General features: G+C 37.3%; 2 protein-coding genes across 6 annotated transcripts; one reads left to right on the top strand and one right to left on the bottom strand.

Moving 5' to 3' along the window:
• Positions 1–35: 35 nt before the first annotated feature.
• Positions 36–17,412, bottom strand: LOC128259007 (glutamate decarboxylase). 4 transcript variants are annotated; one of them, XM_052991074.1, is made up of 9 exons: positions 14,240–14,426; positions 14,043–14,144; positions 13,371–13,437; positions 10,491–10,727; positions 5,859–6,427; positions 5,669–5,736; positions 3,320–3,398; positions 1,890–2,234; positions 36–1,471 (listed from the first exon to the last, which is right to left on the bottom strand). In XM_052991074.1, the coding sequence occupies exons 3-9, from the start codon at positions 13,429–13,431 to the stop codon at positions 1,298–1,300; spliced, it is 1,533 nt and encodes a 510-aa protein (XP_052847034.1). In that variant the 5' UTR covers positions 13,432–13,437; positions 14,043–14,144; positions 14,240–14,426; the 3' UTR covers positions 36–1,297. The 4 variants fall into 4 exon arrangements, with proteins under 4 accessions (XP_052847034.1, XP_052847033.1, XP_052847035.1 ...); XM_052991073.1 differs by lacking the exon at positions 14,043–14,144 and having other exon boundaries at positions 13,371–13,439; positions 14,240–14,320; positions 14,373–14,411; XM_052991075.1 differs by lacking the exons at positions 14,043–14,144; positions 14,240–14,426 and adding an exon at positions 17,225–17,412 and having other exon boundaries at positions 13,371–13,439.
• LOC128259008 (uncharacterized) lies at positions 16,330–21,984 on the top strand. 2 transcript variants are annotated; one of them, XM_052991076.1, is made up of 4 exons: positions 16,330–16,486; positions 17,941–18,192; positions 19,021–19,124; positions 19,650–21,984. In XM_052991076.1, exons 2-4 carry the CDS (start codon positions 17,948–17,950, stop codon positions 20,027–20,029), a joined length of 729 nt encoding a protein of 242 aa, XP_052847036.1. In that variant the 5' UTR covers positions 16,330–16,486; positions 17,941–17,947; the 3' UTR covers positions 20,030–21,984. The 2 variants fall into 2 exon arrangements, with proteins under 2 accessions (XP_052847036.1, XP_052847037.1); XM_052991077.1 differs by lacking the exon at positions 16,330–16,486 and having other exon boundaries at positions 17,962–18,192; positions 19,023–19,124.
• Positions 21,985–22,602: the final 618 nt, after the last annotated feature.

Below are 22,602 nucleotides of genomic sequence, written 5' to 3'. Positions count from 1 at the left end.
GAGCTTTTGAAACCTTATAAAGAGAAACACACAGATTGCGCTTTGGTTACTTTTATTTACCCATATGTTTATATATATAATATATTCATTTGCTTTTATATAGATGTTGGAATAATTCTTGTTCTGGTTTTGATTTGGATCTCTGCAAATACATATACATTAATTTATACATACATAAAATGAGCGTGATGCTGGATAAACTTAGATAACACGCTTTAAAATACAATATATGTTTAATTTATATTTATACCATTAATCTTTTATTTTTGCTGAATTGACAAACGAGTTTTGTGCACAGGTAGAATGTAATATGTCTGATTGTGTTCTTCTGATTGGGGGGATCTTTCCATTCCAACCTGGGCCAACAACCGAATCGTTCTTAACTGAAAACAGAATCTTCCAACATTTGTAATTGAGTTTTAATTGACACCGGACATTCATATAATATATATAGGTCAGCCATTTGCTGGAAACTAAACTCCAACTAATTCGATTATACGTATTCACGTCTCTATATATAGCACAGTTCGATACATGGACTAAATGGGATCTGGAGCTCAGATCCCCATATCTTTGGTTTTGTCTATACAATTAACAAGCACAGGTCTCTTTCGATCTCGTTTTTATAAAGGTACGCATGGCCATAGATATATGAAAACATTTACTATTATTTCCACTATTTGCAAACAAAGCGAAAATCAACGAATTGAACTAAAGTCCTCGAATCTCTTTCATCTTCTCCTGATATGTTAAGATAGCGTTCCAACAATAGACACTGTATATATCGTATATATTTCGTAGTTTTATTGAGTTTGGGGCTGGGACTGTTCCGTGTTTTCTGGTGGTGCGTGTGTGGAGCGGTGGCTTCTATGCTCTGAATTCTCTATCATTATTTGCGGTATACATATAGATATTCAAATATTACTTATAGACTCTTCTCTGTGTCCTTCGATTTGGATATAGTTGCCAACGAACGGAAATGAAACGCCTCGATTATACAATACATAGTTTTCATATTTTTTTGTCAACTCCGGGACGAACGGATAACGACGGTTAACGAATAACGGTTAACGGATAACGGGATGAGAAATCGTAAAGGAACATCTAGCAACACGTTATAGATACAAACAAATGTACATTCAACATTGAACTCTGATGATAAGCGGGATCTCTGCCATCCCCGTCTCTTAACTTTCCGGGTCTTTCATTGCGGTCTCCTGATATGCTTTTACCTTGCGATACTTCTTGGTTGTGCCACGTGTCATTACCAATCCAATGCAAACCGCACTGAAACCCCTTACAAGTCGTCGCCCAGACGATGGATCTCATCCAGCATAAAGTCCACATCCGCCTCGTTGACCGCCGCCGATGAGATGATCGAGCGGAAGAAATTGGGTCGCCGATCGTCGGGCTGATAGCCCACCATCAGCGTGCCCTTCTGCATCATGCGGCCCTTGATGATGGGGCAGATCTGCAAGGATAATACAGAAGTATTAGGAAAAAGTTTAGAACAAGCCATTGTTAGTATAATATTAAGATTATACTTCGAAACTTTATATCTTTATTATCAAATTGCCAATTTATTATTATATTTTTTAAATGCTATTATTGGTTATAATAAAAGCACAAGTTTGATTGATCTTTCTACTTGAATGTATTTTTTGCTCAGAACGGTAAATTCTCAATTTTTTAGTAGAATTTATTGATCAAAGGTAAGATACATTTTTATGAGTAAATAAAATAAAAACAAAATAATTCAAAACATAAGTATTTAAATCTATGAAACTTAAAACGAAATGGATTAAATGCTATCATTCGTTAAAATAAAATTCTTTTGATTTTACTATTCATTTTTTTTCTCAGAAGATTCCTTAAAATATTTGTCTTACCTTTCCCAGCTCCACCTCCTTCTTGGCGTCGTGTGGTACTCCTCTCAGCCGCTTGGGCACATACCAGAATGAGACATTGACGCACTCCGGCTCGAGGATGAGGTGGAAGCGATCGGACTGCTCCCGGATGCGCTTCAGCTGGTACTGGACCAGCTCCATGAGGCGGTCCTGCTGCTGCTCGAAGCCCTCGGTGCCCTTGGCCCGCCACTGGAGCCACAGCTTGAAGATGTCGTTGTGGCGGCCGCACTGGATCACCTTGTCCCCGGTGTCGTAGCTAATGTCGTACTGCTTGTCGGTCATGAACAGATACTCCGCCGACATCTGGTTGCAGCTGATGAGGAGACCCTGCGGAATAAGGACATCGACATCGATTCGGGATGAAATCTCTCACTCTTTCTCTATAGCTCGATAGCTGTATAGCACTGTCCATAAGTCAAGTTGAAATTTTAATTAAAATTCCGCCTGCCAAAAGACGCAACTGTGACCGATGGTAACATATTGCACGGGATGTAAAAAAGTCAGGGTGACTCAGCCAAATGCGGCCCATGCTCGTCAAAGATTTCATTACGCATTGTGTGTGCGACTACGACGGGGCTACGACTACCCTTGGCCATTTTGCTCCTGTTTGGCAGGACGAACAACAAGGAATTGTTCGGAGTACAATTGGAATTCTTTACACAAACATTGTTCGATGTGCATCCAGAAGAATGTTGGGCAAACCCAGGGGTAAACAGGGCAGTGGAAAAGGAATTTAAACCATGGGGTTGGGATAGAGGTATGCCTCGAATTTGTTTCACTTGGTTGCAGGATGGCAGTGGTGGAGCGATGAACTTTTAACTTCCATGACAGGCTGGCCTTTTATTTTAACTTTGAACTTGCAGAATCCATATTCGTTTACCACTTGCCAGATACTAAGTTGAACAATTGTGAGCTGCCAACAAATTAAACAAAATGTAGGGTCTGCCAACCACAAATTTACAACAGAAATATTTCAGTGGCATTCAATCCTTTTAAAATTTATGTAACGTTAATAACAAAAAACCTTTAAAACCTAAAGCCCATGTTGAATATTAAAAAAAATTATATTAAAATACTTATTTTCTCAAATGCCAACTAAATGTTAAATATTAAAAAAAATCCTTATTACGAACATATACAGATTTGAACAGAAAAAAATGATTTTTCCTCTATTGCAAACTAAAAGCAGAATATATTAAGCTAAAAAAAATTTTTTTGAAAGTTTAAAGAACTAAACTTAAAATATGTTCGAAATAGAAAATTGGCAAAACTTTAATGGTTTGTGTAAGGCCTGTAGTCCCTACACACTTTAGATTTTCTTTGAGTAAGAATATAGTGTCCTGACTTCTTTGAACATTTTCTTAAACTGATTATAATATTTTTTGTATTTTTCTATAGATAGCTATACTTACATCCTCCTTGAAATGAATCGTGGAGCATTGGAGCAGGGCTCCCATGAGCTTGTGGGGATTCCAGGTGACCGAATCGGCGCTGCAAGAGTCAAATCATAGCGTTAAATGGACATTCAATTACGAATTACAAACAATTAACACTAATCTGCCGCAGTGCGGTGCAAGCCCCGTCCCCTTAAAAACATTAAATCCAACCCCCGCTGTGTGACAAGAGCTGAAAAAAGAGGGAGGAATATAAGGAAGGTCCTGGCAAGTGCCATAAATTGTGGCAATTTCAGGCCGCAGCACTTTAATTGAATTCAAAAGAGCGGCGAGGACAACCCCCGTGGGCCGTCGGAGGGTTGACAGTTAAACATCCCTGGGGGAGCTATTTACAGTTATGTGGGCGCAGTGTGTGTGTGAGTGAGAGTGTCCTTGAGAGTGTGCGTGAGTGGGTGTCTATAAACATGATCCTTATGGAGTGCCTGGAAGTATGCTTCACTTTTTTATACACCGTGTTTGCTTTGGGAAAAGGGGTATATTGATTGGATAGAAATCACACTTTTGACGGGGTATTGTTTATAAATTATTGCAAAAGAAACCAACAAATTATCTCATATATATATATATTAATGACAATAACTAAATAATTTCAAACAAATCTAATAAATATTTTATTAACTAAAAGACTCTATATAAAAATATGTTGAAACACATTTCTTCAAAGTGTAGTTATGTTTTCAGTCCATTTACTAAATACTTTTGAATTATTTACGTATTTTTATCTTATCTTGGCTTTCTTTTATCTTATTTAAGTAGAAAAAAAATAGTTTTTTTAATTATTTAAATTTAAATATTTTTTATAAAATAAAATAACATTTTGAAAAGAAAACAAAAATATTAAAATTAAACTTAACAAAATTTTAATTCGTGTTTTAGTGGGGTATCTTATAGTCTACACCTTTTTCTCATCTAATGCGTATTTGATTGAGCAGCGGCATGTGAAGTTAAACTTTTAAGATGAGATTTTGGTTCGATTGTTTTAAGTTTGCTTCCGAAAACGAAACTCAGCGGATTTAAGAGCCTCTGGCGAAACCCCCATCGAAGTACCATTAATCAGAGTTGCGTAAGCCGTCGAAGGCCGCAAAATGTCAGCTGTATGGGCATTTTAATGATTAATTCGCGCTGAGAGCCTTTCAATTAAGGACCTCGATTTGCATGCCACAGCAATTCGTGGCTTAGGATCCATTCAAACTAATTGAAGGCGAACGGCTGGGTGATGGATGGATATCCGGATATCCAGCCATGGAGGGCAATCAATTTGAAAGTGTTTATGGAGTCTGCTGCTTGACCGCAAGCTGTCGATACTGCGACAGCTGCACTTGCCGCATTTGCCTAAGCTTCCTGAAGACAGAGCGGAATTAAAGATGTGGATATGGACTGGAGATGGAGATGGAGCAAAGTGCATTTCAGGTTGCGACTTTAAAATTAAAAATTCCTCAACCGGGGATGAATCCGTATTCCTGACTTGCCCTCTCATTCATTGTTTGGCGTAATTGTTGTGTAAGTAATGCCCATCCAAAACACCCCTCTGGACTAGATGGATGGCTTCTGGAAGGGGCCACAGTAGAAATCCACTTTGTTCATTTGTTTGTTCGGGCCAAAATGCACTCGGCTTGTGCCTTGTAATCCCTGTAAGCTCTGAACACCTGATGGAGGCACTAAATGACAAATTGAGATTTTTCCCACATGTTCAACTCGAATCGGTTTTCCAAGAGGGAGGGTGACTGAGCAATGCGGGCCATTTGGGAGCATTTAGATTTAAATTTACCCAACCCAAAACGGCTAGAGATTTCAATTTTTGTTTTGACTGGCCGGAAGATGAGGGCGCCCAAGGCACAAAGTTCATGTCAAGAACGATGATGAATGAGAGCAACAATTGCTTGCGACAAAAGATAAGGTTTTCGAAGGGGTTTTTAAAGCACTTCAGAAGAACTCAAAGAAACTGCGAGGAATTGATAACTTAAGGGAATACTCTTTTTCTTATAAAGGCCATAAAAGCTAAGAATACACTTTAACTTAGAAAAAAAATATTAAAAAATTATGTTTATAAAGTTCACCTACCAAAAAAATGTATATATTTTGTTTTCTTAATTTCAAATACTTGCCAAAAATGTTTAAAGTATTTTAATAAAAAACTTTGCCATATTTTGACTTATTTTTACTTTAGAAAATTATACAAATATATATTTTACCAAAATTTAAATGAATACATTTTAAAATGTTTTTGCCAATAGAATTCCCTATGAAATAAAATCTTAAAATCTCCATATATAAAATAGTAAATAAAAAATATACTCTGTAACTTACCGTTCAACACCAGAGAATCTTGGATGACGATGCTTGCGCGACATCAACAAACCACCGCCCCAAGCAGCCTGCAAAGAAATCCAGAATAAAATTATTATATCTTTAGATCAATATCATAAATTTAAAATTTAATAAACTATACATTTTTTGAATGTTCTAAATCTTTTTCTATTTTTTCGAAGATACTCACATCAACGTGCATCCAGCAGTTGTACCTCTGGCAGATATCTGCAATCGTGTTGATATCATCGAAGGCTCCAAGGACCGTGGTGCCGGCAGTGGCGTTGACAAAGAAGGGGATGTCACCCTTGGCCTTGCGCTCCAGGATCAGACGCTCCAGCTCCGAGGTGATCATCTTGCCGTGCTCGTCCGAGGGCACAACAATGCAGTGATCGGTTCCCAGTCCGCAGACGGCAGCACAGGACTTAATCGAGTAATGGCACTGATCCGAGGTGAACATCACCAGGGTGCCGGGCAATCCCACCGAGCCGTGCTCCTTGTAGTTGGGGAACATCTTGTGGCGCGCCGCCAAGAAGGCATACAGGTTGGAGATGGAACCTCCGGGGGCCAGAATGGAGTCGCCGCCCGACCAGCCGATGATCTCGCGCATCTTGGTCAGCACCACATTCTCCATCAGGATGAAAACGGGCGCAATCTCGTAGGTGAACATGTTGGTATTGGCCGTGGCCGTCAGCCACTCGCCGGCCATCGAGATCAGGTCCAGACCATTGGACAGTTGGTTGAAAAAGTGGGGATGTCCTAAAAATTGCAATGAAAATTTAAATATAAAGTTGTAAGTCCTAAACCGCTTTTTAAGATTAAGAGGGCTTTAAGTTAATGACTAATGTTTATATAATTTCCTTTTAAAATATTGAAACCCATTTAAAATACTGAAAGTAAAACCCAAGGATGTTATATAATTAAAACGTATTGGTATCAGCCAACCTTTTTTTAACGAAGTTGTGGTTTCCATAATAGTTAAAAATTTATTTTATAATACAACATGTTTCTAAGATTTCTGTTAAGCAGTTGGACAGTTAAGATACATACACGAAATTCTGATTTAAGTTCTATAAAAATATAATTATTAAATTTTTGTTTCTTGTTCATTTCTTTTTAGCCATATAGTAATTGAAAATTCCTCAAGTTTATTTGCAGCATTTTTGTAGTTTTCTTCTACAAACCCCTCTTTCAAAGTAAAGCTCCTCTTTTTAATTAACACTTTTGAGACGGAACCAATACTTGTGACATTCTGTACGTGCTTGCCTAATGTAGCTGAAAATGCTTTCCATTTAGCAACGGCTGTCTCTCCAAGTCACTGGGACTTTTCTCGCTTTTCTGAGTTTTTCTAAGCTGACAGCAGATGTGTCTGACGGCAGCTGTGCTTCTTTCGCCCATCAACCTCCATCCCGCAGCTTTCTGTCAGTGTTTTTGTTTTTATTAAAAATATATTTTCGAGGGCAGTGGCAACTGAAACAAAGACCGAACCAAAACACGGCTGACTGGCCTCGAAGGGAAAATGTATAGGAATAAAGGGAGGACGAAGAAAGACGGCCGGAAGTGCATATGTTCAAGGGCAGACGGTACAAGGTCCTGTTGGCCAATCGATGGAGGATAGTCTGCTCTGAAATTCCGTATCCCTTGCTCAACAAGTTTAGCCCTGTAATCCTTGAGCCCTTGCTCCTGCTGAGCTCTATAAATTGCTCATTTATTGTAGCTAATTGCGACTTGCCGAGCTTCGATTTTTGGGGTGCTATCTGTGGAGACTGGGCCAAAACTCCCACGAAGAATCACAAAATGCTTTCAGTCACCATCAGGAAGCTGTCCAACTCCTCGAATTTTGTACATTTCCCCTCCCTGTTCCACTTTGAACCCTTCGGCGTCTGTCAGTTCACATCTTGAGTGCCATAAGTCGTGTGATTAAAATCCCATTGCCCACAAGGCTAAATCCACCCACAGATATAAAATACATATGCACGGAGAGAAATCTTTGTGCATTAAATGATACTGTTCATATAAGCTTTTTAGTACTAAACATAGAAAATTTAGTTTCAAATTTAATAACGGAATTCACTGATAAAAAAATGTAAAAGTAAAAGTAAATATCTGACTACTGAATTCAAATTTGTATATTAAAAATTTAAATTAAATATTAAATCATACATATTAAATACAATGCATATCAAATTGCATGATTTAATATTGAAATATTTTTAATAATGTGCAAAATATTGTATTTAAAATAGTTCCTATGTGACTTAGGTGCATTTTATTTTAGTTAAAAATTGTATTATTTTCAGTTATCAAGATCAGTTTCGAAAATAGTCAAACAAAATTGTTAAAAAAATGTTAATATTTTCATATTTAAAATAACTAAAATCCGTAAAGAATGAAAATTACAAAAAGGTTGAAATTAAGTACAAATTATTTTGATATACAAGTTTTTGCCAACATTTTTTGTTCTGTATGCAAACTGACAGAGCGTCGGCATCCAAACATTTCAATTTGCGCATGTGGCCAGGATATGCTCGTTGGAAGGACTCGATTCGAGCGGAGTCACCCTCGCCCCGGCAGCCATTCATTCGCATCAAAGGATCAGGAATGCAGCGAGTCAGAAAATAACAACGGATTTTGATTAAAGCTCCCCTCGTTTTTATGGAGTCCTCGGAGAAGGAAGTCGTATCCGTCGTATCGGGTTGCCAGTCTGACAGGGCGCGCATTATGTGAGATTACGGATCATAAATGGGACTCTTATCGGGTCTGCAGGGAAGGCAAGTGCGGAAAAACAAGCTTGACAGCACTATCTTTTGGAGAGGAAATTGGTTTGCTTGTGATCATATTTAAAATAATATTTAATGTTTCTGTTTAGTTTTTAACCACTAAAAATATAAATATTTGTAATGGCCAAATGTTCTTCCATCTTATTAGAAACTTATTAACCAAACTTTCTTAACACAAATGTTTACTACATAATGGCATTTTAATGAGATTTGCGTTAAAACTTTGCAGCCATTTTGTGGGTTCATTTTAATTATGTTTCCTCTTAGAACTGCTTTTAATAGAAAAACTAACAGAAACTTGAATCAAAACTTGAACTTCCCATCATGTAACATGCGACTCGCATCCTAATTACGTTATTTTTATTCCTTCTTTCCCAAAAGTTTCCCATGCAATCTGAGCTTATTCAGTGGCTCGTCTGATTGCGTTGAGTTTTAATTCAATTTTTGGCAAGCCAAATGGAGAGCAGAAGGATAAACAGCAGCAGCCTCATTTCCTGCAAAGGAAAGCAACGCCTGCTTCCGAGACAAGGCCGCAGTTTCCGGGGGTGGGTGGTGTTTCTGTGGTGTTTCTGCGGTGGAGTGGGTGGTGTGGGGTGGCTCTAGTAAATACGCTTATTATCGATACTCCAAACACAATTGCGGTCACGTGCGTGGACTGCACAAACATCGGAGGACAAAGACAGCCACGGACGACTGGGGACAGACTGCCTCTCGCATTAATTTTCAATGAAATCAAATCAGCAAGGACATTCAAAACAAGCTGGAGAAAACTATGATAAAGCTTCTCGACTTTGAAATACCATAGATATTCCAAACTATGTTTTTTTAGAAAGCTCGATTATTTGTATTGGCCAAGAAATATTAGTTTGACAATTAATATTTTTCTGAAAATCTGAAATATTTTATATCAAATTTGTTTGTTTTAAATTATTTTTATATAACTAAAAACTATTAATAATATAAATTTGTATACCAAATATAGTATCTTAAAAAGAAGAACTTGAAATAAAAATATAACATATAAAATATTCTTTAATTGGATTTACCAATCTTTATACCATCTAATATTCTTTTCAGATTATCGAGTAGTGGGTATGAAAAAGTTAAAAGTGAAACGTGCGAATGACTTTTGGCTGCTAAATCCGCGCACACAAAGAACCCTTTGCCTGATTTATGATTGATGGCAGAGTAAATCGCAGGGGGATTGCGATTACAGACCCCGAGGCGAGTGTTTTTGAAAGGTGTAAACAAGCCGGGGCCGCAGCTCAATGGGCCATAAAATGGCATTGTCTGCTGTCTGATGTCTGCTGTTGCTGTTGATGTTGCTGTGTACTCCGTGTATCTCCCCGAGTGCCATCAATATGCTAATGTGCTTATCTAGAAGGCTGCACACTTTGTGTTCTAATACGACCGCAAGGTCCAGAGGCACGCGTTCTGCCCTTTTGCCTTAAAAAAATATGCCACGGAGAAAAAGCATATGCTAAGCAGGGACAAATTTGATTAATCCCCAACTGAGCAAACTTTACAGGGAAACGATAAGGTTGGAAATCAAAAAGCTTAGATCACCTTTGAATTTGATGAATTCGTAGCTTTAAAAGTTGAGATTTTATTTTTACTTATTTTGACAGGATTGTTGTAGGCCATAATTATTATAAAATTTGTCTATCACCAGCAGAAATTATATAAATTATATAAAATAAAAATAATTAACACAAACTGCAATTAAAATTATTGACTTTATAGCACCTAAAAATTTAAAACTCGAATTAGGTTTCAATATTAATTTTTTTAAATTCAAGCATTAGTTTTAGTTGCTATTATTATTGCCTAAAAAATCATTTTGGAGTAAAATAGTTTTTCATATGTTATTGCCTATTTCCATTTGTTTTATCCTAAATATTTTAAGATTTTTTATAGTACAAAATAAATCTATTTAAGTTGAGAATTGTTGTTAAACTTTGAATCTGTTTTTTTTTTTAGTTAAATCTTCAATAATTTTGTACTATATTATCAATTTAGGATATAAATAAACCTTGACTCACCCGTCTTGACTTGATACTTCAGCGTGGTGGCACAATCCTCGATAAGCTGCTGCAGTGGCAAGGCGCGATCAGGAACATCCAGATCCAGGAGTCGCTTCATGTCCTCGGGATGGTGGAAGTCCAGGACCTTCTCGTTGCGGTCGTTGGTGGCCTTCACAAAGTCCAGAAGCACATCGATTACCTTCAGCAGGAACTCCCGTGTCTCCGGTCCAGCGCTCACTGTGGTGGGCATGAGATCTGGATAGGAAAAACAAAAAAAAAAAAAGAGGGTGCGGAAAAAACCAAATGAGAATGCCTTATCGGTAAATATGAAAAGCGTGCCCCGCTGCTGACAGGAAAAATGGTTTTTCCTCTCTTATCGTGATATATGGCTATTATTATTGCCATGATTTGTGGGGAGGCAGTGTCGTAAAAAAGAGATGACTGGCTTTGAGACAAGGTAAGTCGAAATTTCTCATGGGCAAACTGAGATTTCAATTATTATTTTCGGACTTTTACAGTCATTCACTGAGAAAATCGAGCAGTATTCTTTATTTTTTTTAATGAAGATCTTATGATGACGGTTTTAGTGAGCTGTATTCAGCTGTATTTAACCATAACCTACAGTTTACCAGCAAGAAATATTTTTATATATTTCTATTAATATATAAAAATCTCAATCAAAAATTTACTAGTATTTAAAATCATGACCAAAAGTATTTTAGTTTACAAGTAAACTTTTTTTATCCTTCAATTATTTAAATATTTGGTTAACATATTATAAAGATGAGCAGTATTAATTTAAAATATTCAAATTAATATTTGTGTACGACTTTTCTAAGTGTTGTGTTTAAAAACCTTACAAAACTGACATAATAAAAATCCTGTTTATTTCAAAGAAAGGTGTATTTAAGAAACAATTAAACGAATTTTTCAGAATACAAATTCTCATAAACGTCATATGCTTTGGTTCATACATAAACAAAGAAACATTTTGTTGCTCACCATTTAACTTTAAAAGAAGAAGAAAACTTAGGATTAAAATGCTGTATATCATGCGAAGATTATCTTCCAACTAGCCAGATTTTGCTAGTGCACCCCATTGGGTTTTACTATACATAAATATCCTTTACTGTCCTTGGCATTTTCCTTCTGCGGTGGCTGCAATTAATTACTGGGGCTTTGTTTAAGCATCAGCAGCAGTGGCCACTAAGCCAGCGAGCAAATGGGAGCAGCTCCCCATTCAAGACCCGCTGGAAATCAATTGGAAACTTAACGTTGCGCATGATTACCATTTTGCGGAGGAGAGGTACTTTTTTGGGGGTGAAGTATAAATTGTAGCAAGCTCAAAAATTCCTCGAGTTTACGGCCAAGAAGTTAAATACAATTTTAATGTGCCCGACTGCTTCAGTGGGTGCTCAGTGTCAAAGGCAGTCGAATTGTGAGTCCTGCGAGTGCTGCTGCGAAGGAGCATTAGGAACAGCCGTCACACACGAGTCCTGGAATCGAGCGTGAGCAATATCCTGTGACTAAACGGTTTATGTTTGTTGGCCTTTCAATTTGAGGCACGCGTCTGCCGCCTCGGGAAAAGTCCTGCCACCTTTTCTGGTGGTGGATTTGTTTGACTTTCTGTCTGTTTGTTTCGTGTTTGTCGGGGAAAATCTGTTACAAGACAACAGTGGCCAGTTTCACGCTTCAACGGCAACACACACGAAACAGCAACGAATCGAGTGCAAAGGAGCTTCGGAGTGCAGGGGCCATTTATCAAGGACATGAGTGTCCTGGACAGCCCACTGCTTGTCCATGTCCTTGCCAGCAGACTCCAGACTCCAGTTTGCCCACTTTCTGTTCGTGTCCCTGGCCGTGTCAGTTCAACACTCGTTTATTATTTGCCCAGCCAAAAGCAATTCGAGTGCAACTATGCGAAGGACCAATATTTGCCAGGATTATTACACGTACCTAGGCGAAGCGAAGTAATGCCCCTTCGGAAGCATGTTCGCAAAATATGTTTCTTGTGCAGGAATGTGACAGGCTTGAGCAAGACATTCGAAGTATAAATCTTGGTTATCAACTAAAATTTATCGCTTGTCCGTGTACAATTTATGATTATGACAAAAAAGCTAAGACCTTGAAAGCTAATTACCTATTGATAAACTGTTGCCCATTTTCACAGGTGATGTTTATTATTTATTTACAATGTGCAGCAGTAGAATATTTTAAATAAAATATTTCCTTAGTCATATTTTAAAGCCCAAAATATTACTATTTTCTTGAAGCACTTTTATGTTCTGAGCTCGTTTAAAAGTAAAATAATAAATCTTTTAAAGCACAGTATAATAAAACCAATTTATTTATTTTATTGTCTAAAAAATAATTCGGTTTGGTTGAAAGTATATTTTAATGATATTTACAAAAATCTTAAAGCTTGAAAAGTAATAACCTGTTGCTAAATAATTGCCCATTATTACAGTTGAAGTTTATTTATTTTCAACTTAATATTAAAAAAAATATTTTCATATTCATAGTTCACAAGACATATATATTAAAATAGGGGTTAATTTAGATTTATTTTCTTGAAAAAAGTAAAAGTAAACTAATTAATCTATTTAAGCAAAGTATGAAATATTTTAAATGAACAAAAGGTACTAATTTTATTGTCTAAAAGAATATTTATAATCGATTTTAAAAGAAAATTTGCCATTTTAATTAGTTACAAAGCTCTTTTATTCACTTGTGAAATAAAAAAAAAGTATATCTTACATTTTATTCGAAAAGAATAAGAAATATTAATTATAACATAACAAGATTTTTTTCTAATTAATTTATTTAAAAAAATGTCGCTTTACCTATTTCAGATTTTTAAAAGTTATATAATTGAAATAAATTAAAAGAAGTGCTTACCATACGCCGTCAGTTTGCCCGTCCTTTCGGACAGTTTATACCCGTTCGGATTGAGCGACATTTTCTCCTCTGCAAGGAAAAAAGTAGGAATAGTATATCAATTACTAGGGATAATCCCAAAGTTAAGACTCAGTTAAGTTAGAAAAAATGGAGCTCGGCCAAATGAAGTGAGTCAATGTTATGCAATCGACCGAAACCTGAGGCCCCGAGGCTGGTGTTACATAAGCCCTTTGCGAGGAAAAGCCCCTCACCACCCATATTTACACCCACCCACTCACACACACACAAATTGCATAACCAAGCCAAACAAACAAATGGTGTGAAAATGCAATGGGCGTGCAAATAAACAGAGTGGAAAATGGAATGGGGAGTTGGGGTTTCAGGGTACAAGGACAACTGAAGGGCAGACTCCAAGTGGGAGGTAGATATTTAGTATATACTGTGTATATACACTGATTTCAGGGACCCTCCTTTCCCATTTTTGGCGCCATCTGCTATTGCGCAGTGTTAAGCCAATTTCCTGCGACTGTATATATATATAAATAATATATATATTTATATGGAATTTACATAGGGATACAGACAGCGCGACAGCTGCTGTTAATGGCGAAAACCTTGGACAGTACGTAACTTATGCAACGAAAGTCAGACTATAATCTGTGAGACTCTTACCGATAATCCTGCGGATATCGTCGATATACTGCTTTAGATAATTCACTTTGACTGTGTGCTGGGGGCGACGAATCACCGACGTGGCCTTTTGAACAAAAAGAACTAGAGGAATGTGGACGAGGACGAAATGTATCGAAATGTATCTCTAAGATGGAGCTGCGATACTACGTTTGTGGTCTAAATTAGCGACAACTTACAGAGTTCCTTCAAGCAACAAAACACTGAAAACACTCGCGGGACGGAGCCTGTAACTCACTGATTAAACGGACTTTAATTATCTGAATTTAAAATATATATTATATATATATATATATATATATGTATGGTTACTTTCACTGAGTGGAAAACTTAGGGAACTGAGCAGCCTACACTCGCTGACGATCTGCGGAGCTATGAGCAGCAGCATCCGACTGGGCTGCCTACGAAGCTTTTCAGCCCCACAAAATGGCTGCTGCCCACCAACTCTTGCATAACCTTCAACACAATACACGGACAACGCGGCAGAGGATTGAGGACAGAGGAAAATGCGGGAAATTCTCTGGGTGACGTCATTGATTTTTCGGCAACCATCTTTGTTGAGCCAAATGGCGTGGGCGTGGCTTACACTTTCGCCCCAAAGTATCCAACAGATACACACACAGCCATAAAATATGTGCGCAAGACTGGAAAATAATAAAAAAAAAAAATAAAATGGGTTCTAGAGGAAATAAAGATTGCGAAGGGGCGACCAAATGAAAATCTAATTAACAAACTAATTTTGTCACTGTTACTGACATTTACAATGACCCACAACTTTTTATGAGAGTTCCTGTCGAATGACAGCAAAAAGAAATACATAATTGCTTCCATTTCCCCCAGTTTTCCTTATATATATACATTGCATATGTAGAACCCAAAACATAGAACCTAGTATATAGAACAAAACGAAATTTGGGTCAAAGCTAGGAGCCTTGCATGTGCGAATAAGATATGTATCTCGAAGTGAAATTGCATCATTTCTAATAGAACGCTTTTTATAGCATACTTTTGAGGGTCGGAGCGCATATAGGAATGTTATGTAACTGGGAAAAGGACCAAAACCAAAGGAGATGGGGGCTAAAATGACGTACATCAAACCGGAGGAGCTGAAACAACGAGAACAGTAAAAACACTTCCCACGAACACAGAGCCTCTCACACTCTTATCTGACATGGAGCAGCTGGCCCAGGATGTCTTGGTCCTTGGTCCTCGGTTCTTGGTACTCGGTCCTTGTACAGGATCCTCTGCGTCAGCATATTCGTTTCGAAGGCTTTGGCACTTGAAAAGTGTCTTTCGATGTAACTGATTGCAACTAAAGGGGGACATTACAGTAGCAATAACTCTGTTGGAAAACCTTGTGATCAATCTTTTATTTAATGCCAATTTTGCAAGATTTATAAAATGAAGTAGGTGCTTATTTAACAAGACTTTAAAAGCGTTTATATGCGGCAGTATACATTATAAGGAAGGCAAAAAGGCAATAACAGTTTTAAAACGACCTCATTACCATTCCATAATTTGTAATTAAAAGTTAAATAAGCCATTTGCTTATGTACAAAAGAGAAATTCAATTAAAAATTATAGCTTTTAAAGGGGCAACAACTGCTTTTAATGATTTCATTATCGTTACTATTAAGTAGGTTTTCCTTAAAATGAAGCAATAATAATACAAAAGTTTTAAATTAAATTGAGCTTCTGTTATTAACAATTGCAAGCAAATTTATATTTTTAACATAATTAAATAATATATAATTTACTTTAAATTATTTTGTTTTTAACCATTTTAAGACATCTACATTTTTAGCAACTGTTAAAGATATAAAAAAACGGTAGATTAGATTGCCAACGAAAACAGAATCGATGACGATTAAGTGTAACTCCATTTAGCTTTAAAATCACGTGATCAACATTTTCGCTGATTTCATTAAACCCACCTGAAATGAACCCTTTAACAAAGCTCATCCATCACAAGTGTCAGACAAATATTTTTGATAGCCAGGTATTTATGGTATTTAGACTGGCTGAATGTGGCGAAATAAAGTCGGTTCTTATCTGGAGCCACTTCAGCGGCATGTGCTACCAATAATAATTAGGCACTCCGTCTGAACTTATCGCATATTTTTGGCCAAACCCAGACCGAAAAAGTGGGCCCTGGGCATATGGCTGTGGAAATCTGCGATAGCATATCCACTGATTCGCACTTGAACCTATGACACCGGCAGATAAGGCCATCAAAAGCCTTTATTATTAGCCAGTGGGATTTTGGCAGAGCCTTTCGTTGGGGCCAGAGGCTCAGTTCACAAACTGCTACCATTTGGATCGGACAGCTTTATATAAATCCAGCCGAGTTAAGAGTTTAAGCATTTCAAGAGGAGCAGGTGTAGCGCACAATCGGATTTAATTGAGTCGAACTTTTGAAAAGCACAGTAAGTTGTAAAGGGAAACGGATACAGCAGCTTACATGGACAACAAAAAGGATAAGTTTAAACAATTTTATGACCGATGGTTGAAGTACCCTAAAATACACGTAGTTTCTATAGATATTTTATTAACTTACGGTCGCTTAAAATACTTTATTCTTCAAAAAAATATTTTATTTATGAATATGAAAGAAATGAAATTAGTAAATATTGGTTAGCATTTTCTCAGTCAATTCAAAGTTTATTTTGAGAGTTTGTATTTTTATACAAAGTCATAGTCCTATTAAAAACACGTGACATTTAAGTCAAAATTAATATGAATATAATAAAATTATTCAAATGCTTTGTAAAAAAATTATCTTTCTATAAACAAGCAAGGAAAAACTGTATTCTATGATTATGGACTTATACACGTACAAGTTATCAATTTATAATAATACAAAGCCTCTAAAAGACGAAAAAATCATCAATTCAAATTTGAAATATTTTAATAAAAAACCTTTTTTATATAACCAACTAGTTTTAATGGTGATATAAAAATTTGGCAAATAGATCTTATGAGTAAAAAGTATGTATTTTTAAAAACACCTTTGGTTTGCTTTTTAAAAGAAGAGTAGCACATACTATTATTATTTTTTTAAGAACTTAGGAGTAGAAAAATCAAGTGTACCTTTTGGAAGGGTATAGGAAGCGAACGGAATCGTGCAGTGAAACAAACTATTGAGCAGAAAGTGGGATGCTCACCTGGCTGTGATTGCACGTAGCGCAAGTAGGCCCTGTAACCCAGATAGGCGAAAATGTTTGGAGCGTGGGGCCACCCACGGATGGGCAGATGTGTGGGATTAGATGGTCGGGAAGTTAATTCAGAGTGGGAGTTAAATTCGGCCTGGGCGAAGCGTCCTCTTTCGCACTCGACTCTCAACTGCGAACAACCAGAGGACCGGAGGACCTGAGAATGCTCTTCGCCCGAGGGCCATAAACATAAACATTTTTCCGCCTCGCAAATGGGAGTTTTTCGGGTGACTCCCGCTGTCTGCTTAGCCTGTCATTATGCTGACAAAACAGGATTCCAGCAGGTTGGTTAGCTCAGGTATTTTTGTCAAGTATTTTAGACGAACATGGACTTTCAAAAGCGTTGCCCGGATGCCTGGATATTCCGGGAACTTTAGCTGAGAGACAGGCGATTGCATAACCCTTTTGGGTTTGGCAAATCAAGCGCATGAAATTCGGATAGCAAATACTCGGGATAACAATGGTGTAGGGATTAGGCCCCAACGGGGGAAATCCCCCGTAGCTTGCTTTTTGCTGCCTATTTTCGAGAGCGCGATAATTGCATTTCGAGCACAATTGCTCCTATTGTAAGGGGCCAAACACAGCCTCCATTTTGGCCCAGTCCCCCAAGGATAATACGCCCCAATATGCCCATCCCCCAATCCTGTTATCCTGCCTTCTCTTTTCAGCCCAGCGATGGGAAAGCGTGTGGAAAAGAAACAGGGAAAAATGTGGGGAAATGGATTGATTCTCGGCCTGCCATTGGTCAGTGCCCTCATCCTTTCTGCGTCGGCGCAGACAGTGACGTCATCGCCGGCCCCGAAGGACGAGACTTTGGGGGATGCTGCGCTGCCATCGCGAACCGCAGTCAAAATCCTTGAAGACGGCCAAACCATCAGCGCAGTTCAGGATTGGAGTTTGCTGTGTAAAGAGCTCTGCGGGTAAGTTTCGGATAAACAGCAATCCAAAACACTTGCAATTAGCCATGTAAAGTGAGTTTGGAGCCTTAAGTGACTCAAGTGTTTTCTGCCAGTGTAACGCTGTTGTCCAAAAAATACGAAATAATGATGACAACACAAAACTACAACAAAAAGTGTGTCGATGGCCATGAGAAATCATTTGCAAAATGCGTCGGCTTTTCAAGTGTTTTCCTATCAAGGGTTTTTTCGTAATCGCGTGTCAGGCAAAAATAACCCAAATTCCTGATGGCTGACTATATCTGTTTTTGTTTATCACGTCGTGCATACTAAGTTCTTTCAAGTGTCAAAATTTTACCTATAAACTGTTATCAAAATTAACTTAATTACTGTGCTAACGTGAAAAAGTAAAAAAAAAATTAACTAAAAAATTGGCGCCAGTCAAAAATAATAATAATAATAATAAACAATGCATTTTAAGTTTGCTTTTATTTATAGTGGTACTCAAAACATTCAATACATTTTTACCTTTACGTAAATTAATCAGATAAACCAAAAAAAAATCCAAAATCAAAAAGATCTATTGGCATTTTGGAGAACGAGAATTTTGATTAAAACTGATCATTTATTTTATTTTTCCTGAACCGCGCATTGTACACTTTAGAAATGATCAAAAATATGAAATGTTTATTTACCTTGCTTCAAACAGTTAAGATCACTTTAACCATTACAATAAAATGAGCATGTTTTAAAGTCCTCTTTTTGCTTAAACAAATTTATTAAAATGTCTGTGCTTTTCTAAAGGATTCCTTTATAGTCGTTTAATTAGCATTATCTTGTGGATCCTTTCAGAGCTGGCCTGGGCGTTGCCTCAACGCCTGATGGGGCCAGAAATCCAATCCTGAGACCGGAGTTTGATGTGGCCAAGTGCCGGCAACTGTGTGGACTGCCTAGGGGTGAGTAGAAAAAAAATTAAAACTAAAAATAATTTTCTAGACTGCGAACTTAAAAAATCCTAGCGCCCAAAAAGTGGTTTAAATATATATATTATTATATTACATATGAAAAGAAAGTAAAATCTAGTCAATGCTATCCACTCCTTGTAATCTGTCTCAGCTCTTGTTTAAAATTTACTACATTTAATAACTTAGAATTTTATATATATATACATAAATAGTCAAATTTAATTATTTATTATTCTGTCTCTGTTAAAAACCAATTGGAATTGAATTTGATCAAAATTTGTATATGGATAGATAGTCAAATCTAGTAGATTTAACTAAAAAAACAATAGATTAAATTTGATTTACTATTGAATTATTAAAATTACTATTTCTAGTAATATTAATTTTAAATCTAAAAACAATTTATAAAAAATAGATAGTCAAGTTCATCTGTCTGAACTGTTTCTTAAAACATATTGTGAATAATATTTCTTATGACAAGCATTTCAAATATTTCCATTTAATGTTTTGTTGCAGGTGTTGTGGGCGACTTGGTCTGCTCGAGCTTCTGCGAGCAGCGAGATCGCCGCCTGCCCGGTTGCAGTCCCTGCCAGCAGGAGGTGCGCAGGAGGCAGGAGGAGCAGGAGAAGGAGGAGCAGAAGGATGTCCGGATGGAGGACACGAAGGAGGAGACGATGGCCAGTGGACAGCAGGGAGATCCAGCACACGGTCCCAGTTCTGAGACGAACATCATACAGAGAACGGTCGACGCAGCTTCCGTACCTCCTGTTGTAGCCGGGCTAGATACGGATGCCACCACTCTGGCTCCGGACTGGAACGAAGTGTGCAAGGTGCTCTGCAAGACTGGCGATGGCGGGTCTTTGTGCAACTGTGATTTATCGCCGTTCTTCAGCTGAGCGATCCCCACCTTCCTGAGGGGATCGCTCCCGATGGAGGTGCTAAATCACAAACCCATTATATATAGATCGAGAATTATATGACGTTAATTACGTTTTGTTGTTCTTTGTTTTTGGACTTCAGTTTAGTGCTAGTGTTGTCTAAATAGTGGTATCCCATATCAAAATGGTATTCCATGTAGCCGATATCAAAAATCTTGTTACAAAAGTTTAGTTCAATACTGTAATGATAAAAAATGAAACATACAAAAAAACTATAGGAAAATCACAAAAAAAAGGATATAAAGAGAAGAATATATATGAGGAGGAGGAGGAGGAGAGAAGCAAAAAATTCCCTATGCGAATCAATTAATTTGTAACTAATTTCAATTAAAGTAACAATATAGAAAAGTAAGCGAAAAGGGGATCTGCCCCCCTCGAAAACAACAGAATCACACAGGGCTTCCAGTGCGCCAACGCGAAGGACGAGGATCCCTAGCCAAAGGGGATCCGATGTCCTCCGTGGAGGACACAACCCAATTTTAAGTGATTAGTCAAGGAATTGGTCTAAGCAGATAACAACAACAACAACCAACTAATATCAAAGTACACAACATATCGTGGTATACACTACCCACAACCCACTCATTTTTTAGCATTAACACATGGTTCGATGGAATCAGCATATCAATTTAACTAACATCATGAGGCGAAAACAAGAAGTTGGTATCCAAAGAATTTCCTTTGTTTTGGCTTACAAGTTATTGGCGAATCAAAAGCGTTGATACATTTAAATCAGCATCAATTATGAGAGTCGCAATTAGGCCACACAATTGGCCAACCAAGAGTTTAGTGTTGGTTACGGCCATTAAACATATAACAATATACATGTACTTACTAACAAAATTGTAATTGGTCTATATATATCCACCACACACAATGAGTTGCGATTGCAAATCAGAAACTCAGACGGGCCATACTGGATCTACCAGACCCGTATAATTTATAATTATTATAATACTATCTAGGTGTCATATTGTTCAGCATAAATAATCGCATATGAGGTATCATATGCATATTATCTGTGTGTTTGGAAGACATTTTTTCGCATTGTATGAAATGGAAGACAATTTCAGCAAAACGCATTCTGGAAGACATGCGTTGCGGCAGCGGCAACAACATCTCGCCATCTGCCATTAGTCTCTAAGATTTTCTATTATATAATAATAATAACAATAACGATTACGATAACAATACCATTTTCGAATTCGAAGATATAGTCAATGGAAAAAGCACACGTTGTTGTGACAAACGCGACGCTGTGACTGACAATAATTACCTATAACTTAGGAGGAGAATAGCAGGCAAGAAAGTTCGCATACTCAGTGTCTATATACCAGTACTCTATTGCTAATATTAACCGCGCACTTATCAAAATATATAACAAACCAAAAATATATCGTACATATATGTATTGCACCAAAGTTATTACAGAGAATATCGCAATGTTTAAGGCAATTTTCAGAGCACATTCATTGATAACCTAATGCGGCTTCAGTATGTATATCGATGTGTAGCAAGTTAATCACTCAGTAAAAAAAACATAATATACGAAATGCACTTTACATTTATGTATATGTATATGTGTTAGGCGTTGCGTTTCTGCCATGAATACAACGGCCAAAACGAACCGAAAGAATCAGACGGATTATGCCGGAATAATATCCATAATATTTATAACCAACAGACACATCATCATCAATTACGATAACCGAGTCGAAAACCGTTTCGAACCGATAATACCGTTTCGCTGTTTCGTTTTTTTTGAGTTCGATCCTGTGGCCGGGCATTATCGTAACCGGTAATGTCCGTTGTCATAGTCAAAAAATAACACAACAAATAGTTTTAAAGGCAATTTCACAACAAATAACCAAGCAAACAACTACACAACCAAATAAAGGCATTATTATCTTATATACGTTAAATGTTGTAAAGCCCCTCTAAACAAAAAAAAATGCATCTAATTGTTTTATTGGGCAAAGGGTTTCCAGGATGCGGAAGCTCTGAATTCTGAAATTATAATTTCTTTCTGTTTTGATTTAATTGTTGGTCGTTCCATAATATTATGATGCAAGACAGGTTCACTGCTTTAAATTTTGGAAGCGGTCCATAACCGCTTGAACTGCTTCAAGCAGTATTTCAAATTAAACCGCGCTAAATTGACGTAAAAGTATTTATTTATTTTTATTCGGCAGATTTTTCAAATCGTTCGAGTAATGTGTTTTTTAAAACTCAATTAGTTTATACCGATTTAACATTTGTTAAATGGCGTCCAAACTTAAATGTTAAATTTTTGTTTTGATACATATATGTACTTTGTGTGGTATATACAATACTTTACTCGAGCTGCACTCTAGTCTCATCTGCGCCGGCGGTGAAGTGGACAAGGATGCCTGCATCGGCGATGGAGGATTTGCCCAGTTCTGTTCCATGGCGAAGTACCCGGCTCGCATCCAACAGGCCGGCATTGTCAACTGAGGTATCGGTTGTGGTGCGGAAAACGTCCCGGCAACCCATACAAATGTGGCCATGTT

The sequence above is a fragment of the Drosophila gunungcola genome (genome assembly GCF_025200985.1).
Source record: "Drosophila gunungcola strain Sukarami chromosome 3L unlocalized genomic scaffold, Dgunungcola_SK_2 000005F, whole genome shotgun sequence".
Lineage (NCBI taxonomy): Eukaryota > Metazoa > Arthropoda > Insecta > Diptera > Drosophilidae > Drosophila > Drosophila gunungcola.
The sequence above is the reverse complement of the archived record's forward strand: the minus strand, read 5'-3'. Positions and strand labels throughout refer to the sequence as shown.

Excerpts from the sequence above, each read along its gene's own strand:
- LOC128259007 (XM_052991075.1), bottom strand. The coding sequence starts at position 13,431 with ATGTCGCTCAATCCGAACGGGTATAAACTGTCCGAAAGGACGGGCAAA. Across the intron at positions 10,728-13,370 it reads GGGCAAACTGACGGCGTATG|ATCTCATGCCCACCACAGTG; the intron begins GTAAGCACTTCT and ends TTTCCTATCCAG. Across the intron at positions 6,428-10,490 it reads GAAGTATCAAGTCAAGACGG|GACATCCCCACTTTTTCAAC; the intron begins GTGAGTCAAGGT and ends TGCAATTTTTAG.
- LOC128259008 (XM_052991076.1), top strand. The coding sequence starts at position 17,948 with ATGGGAAAGCGTGTGGAAAAGAAACAGGGAAAAATGTGGGGAAATGGA. Across the intron at positions 18,193-19,020 it reads CTGTGTAAAGAGCTCTGCGG|AGCTGGCCTGGGCGTTGCCT; the intron begins GTAAGTTTCGGA and ends GGATCCTTTCAG. Across the intron at positions 19,125-19,649 it reads ACTGTGTGGACTGCCTAGGG|GTGTTGTGGGCGACTTGGTC; the intron begins GTGAGTAGAAAA and ends GTTTTGTTGCAG.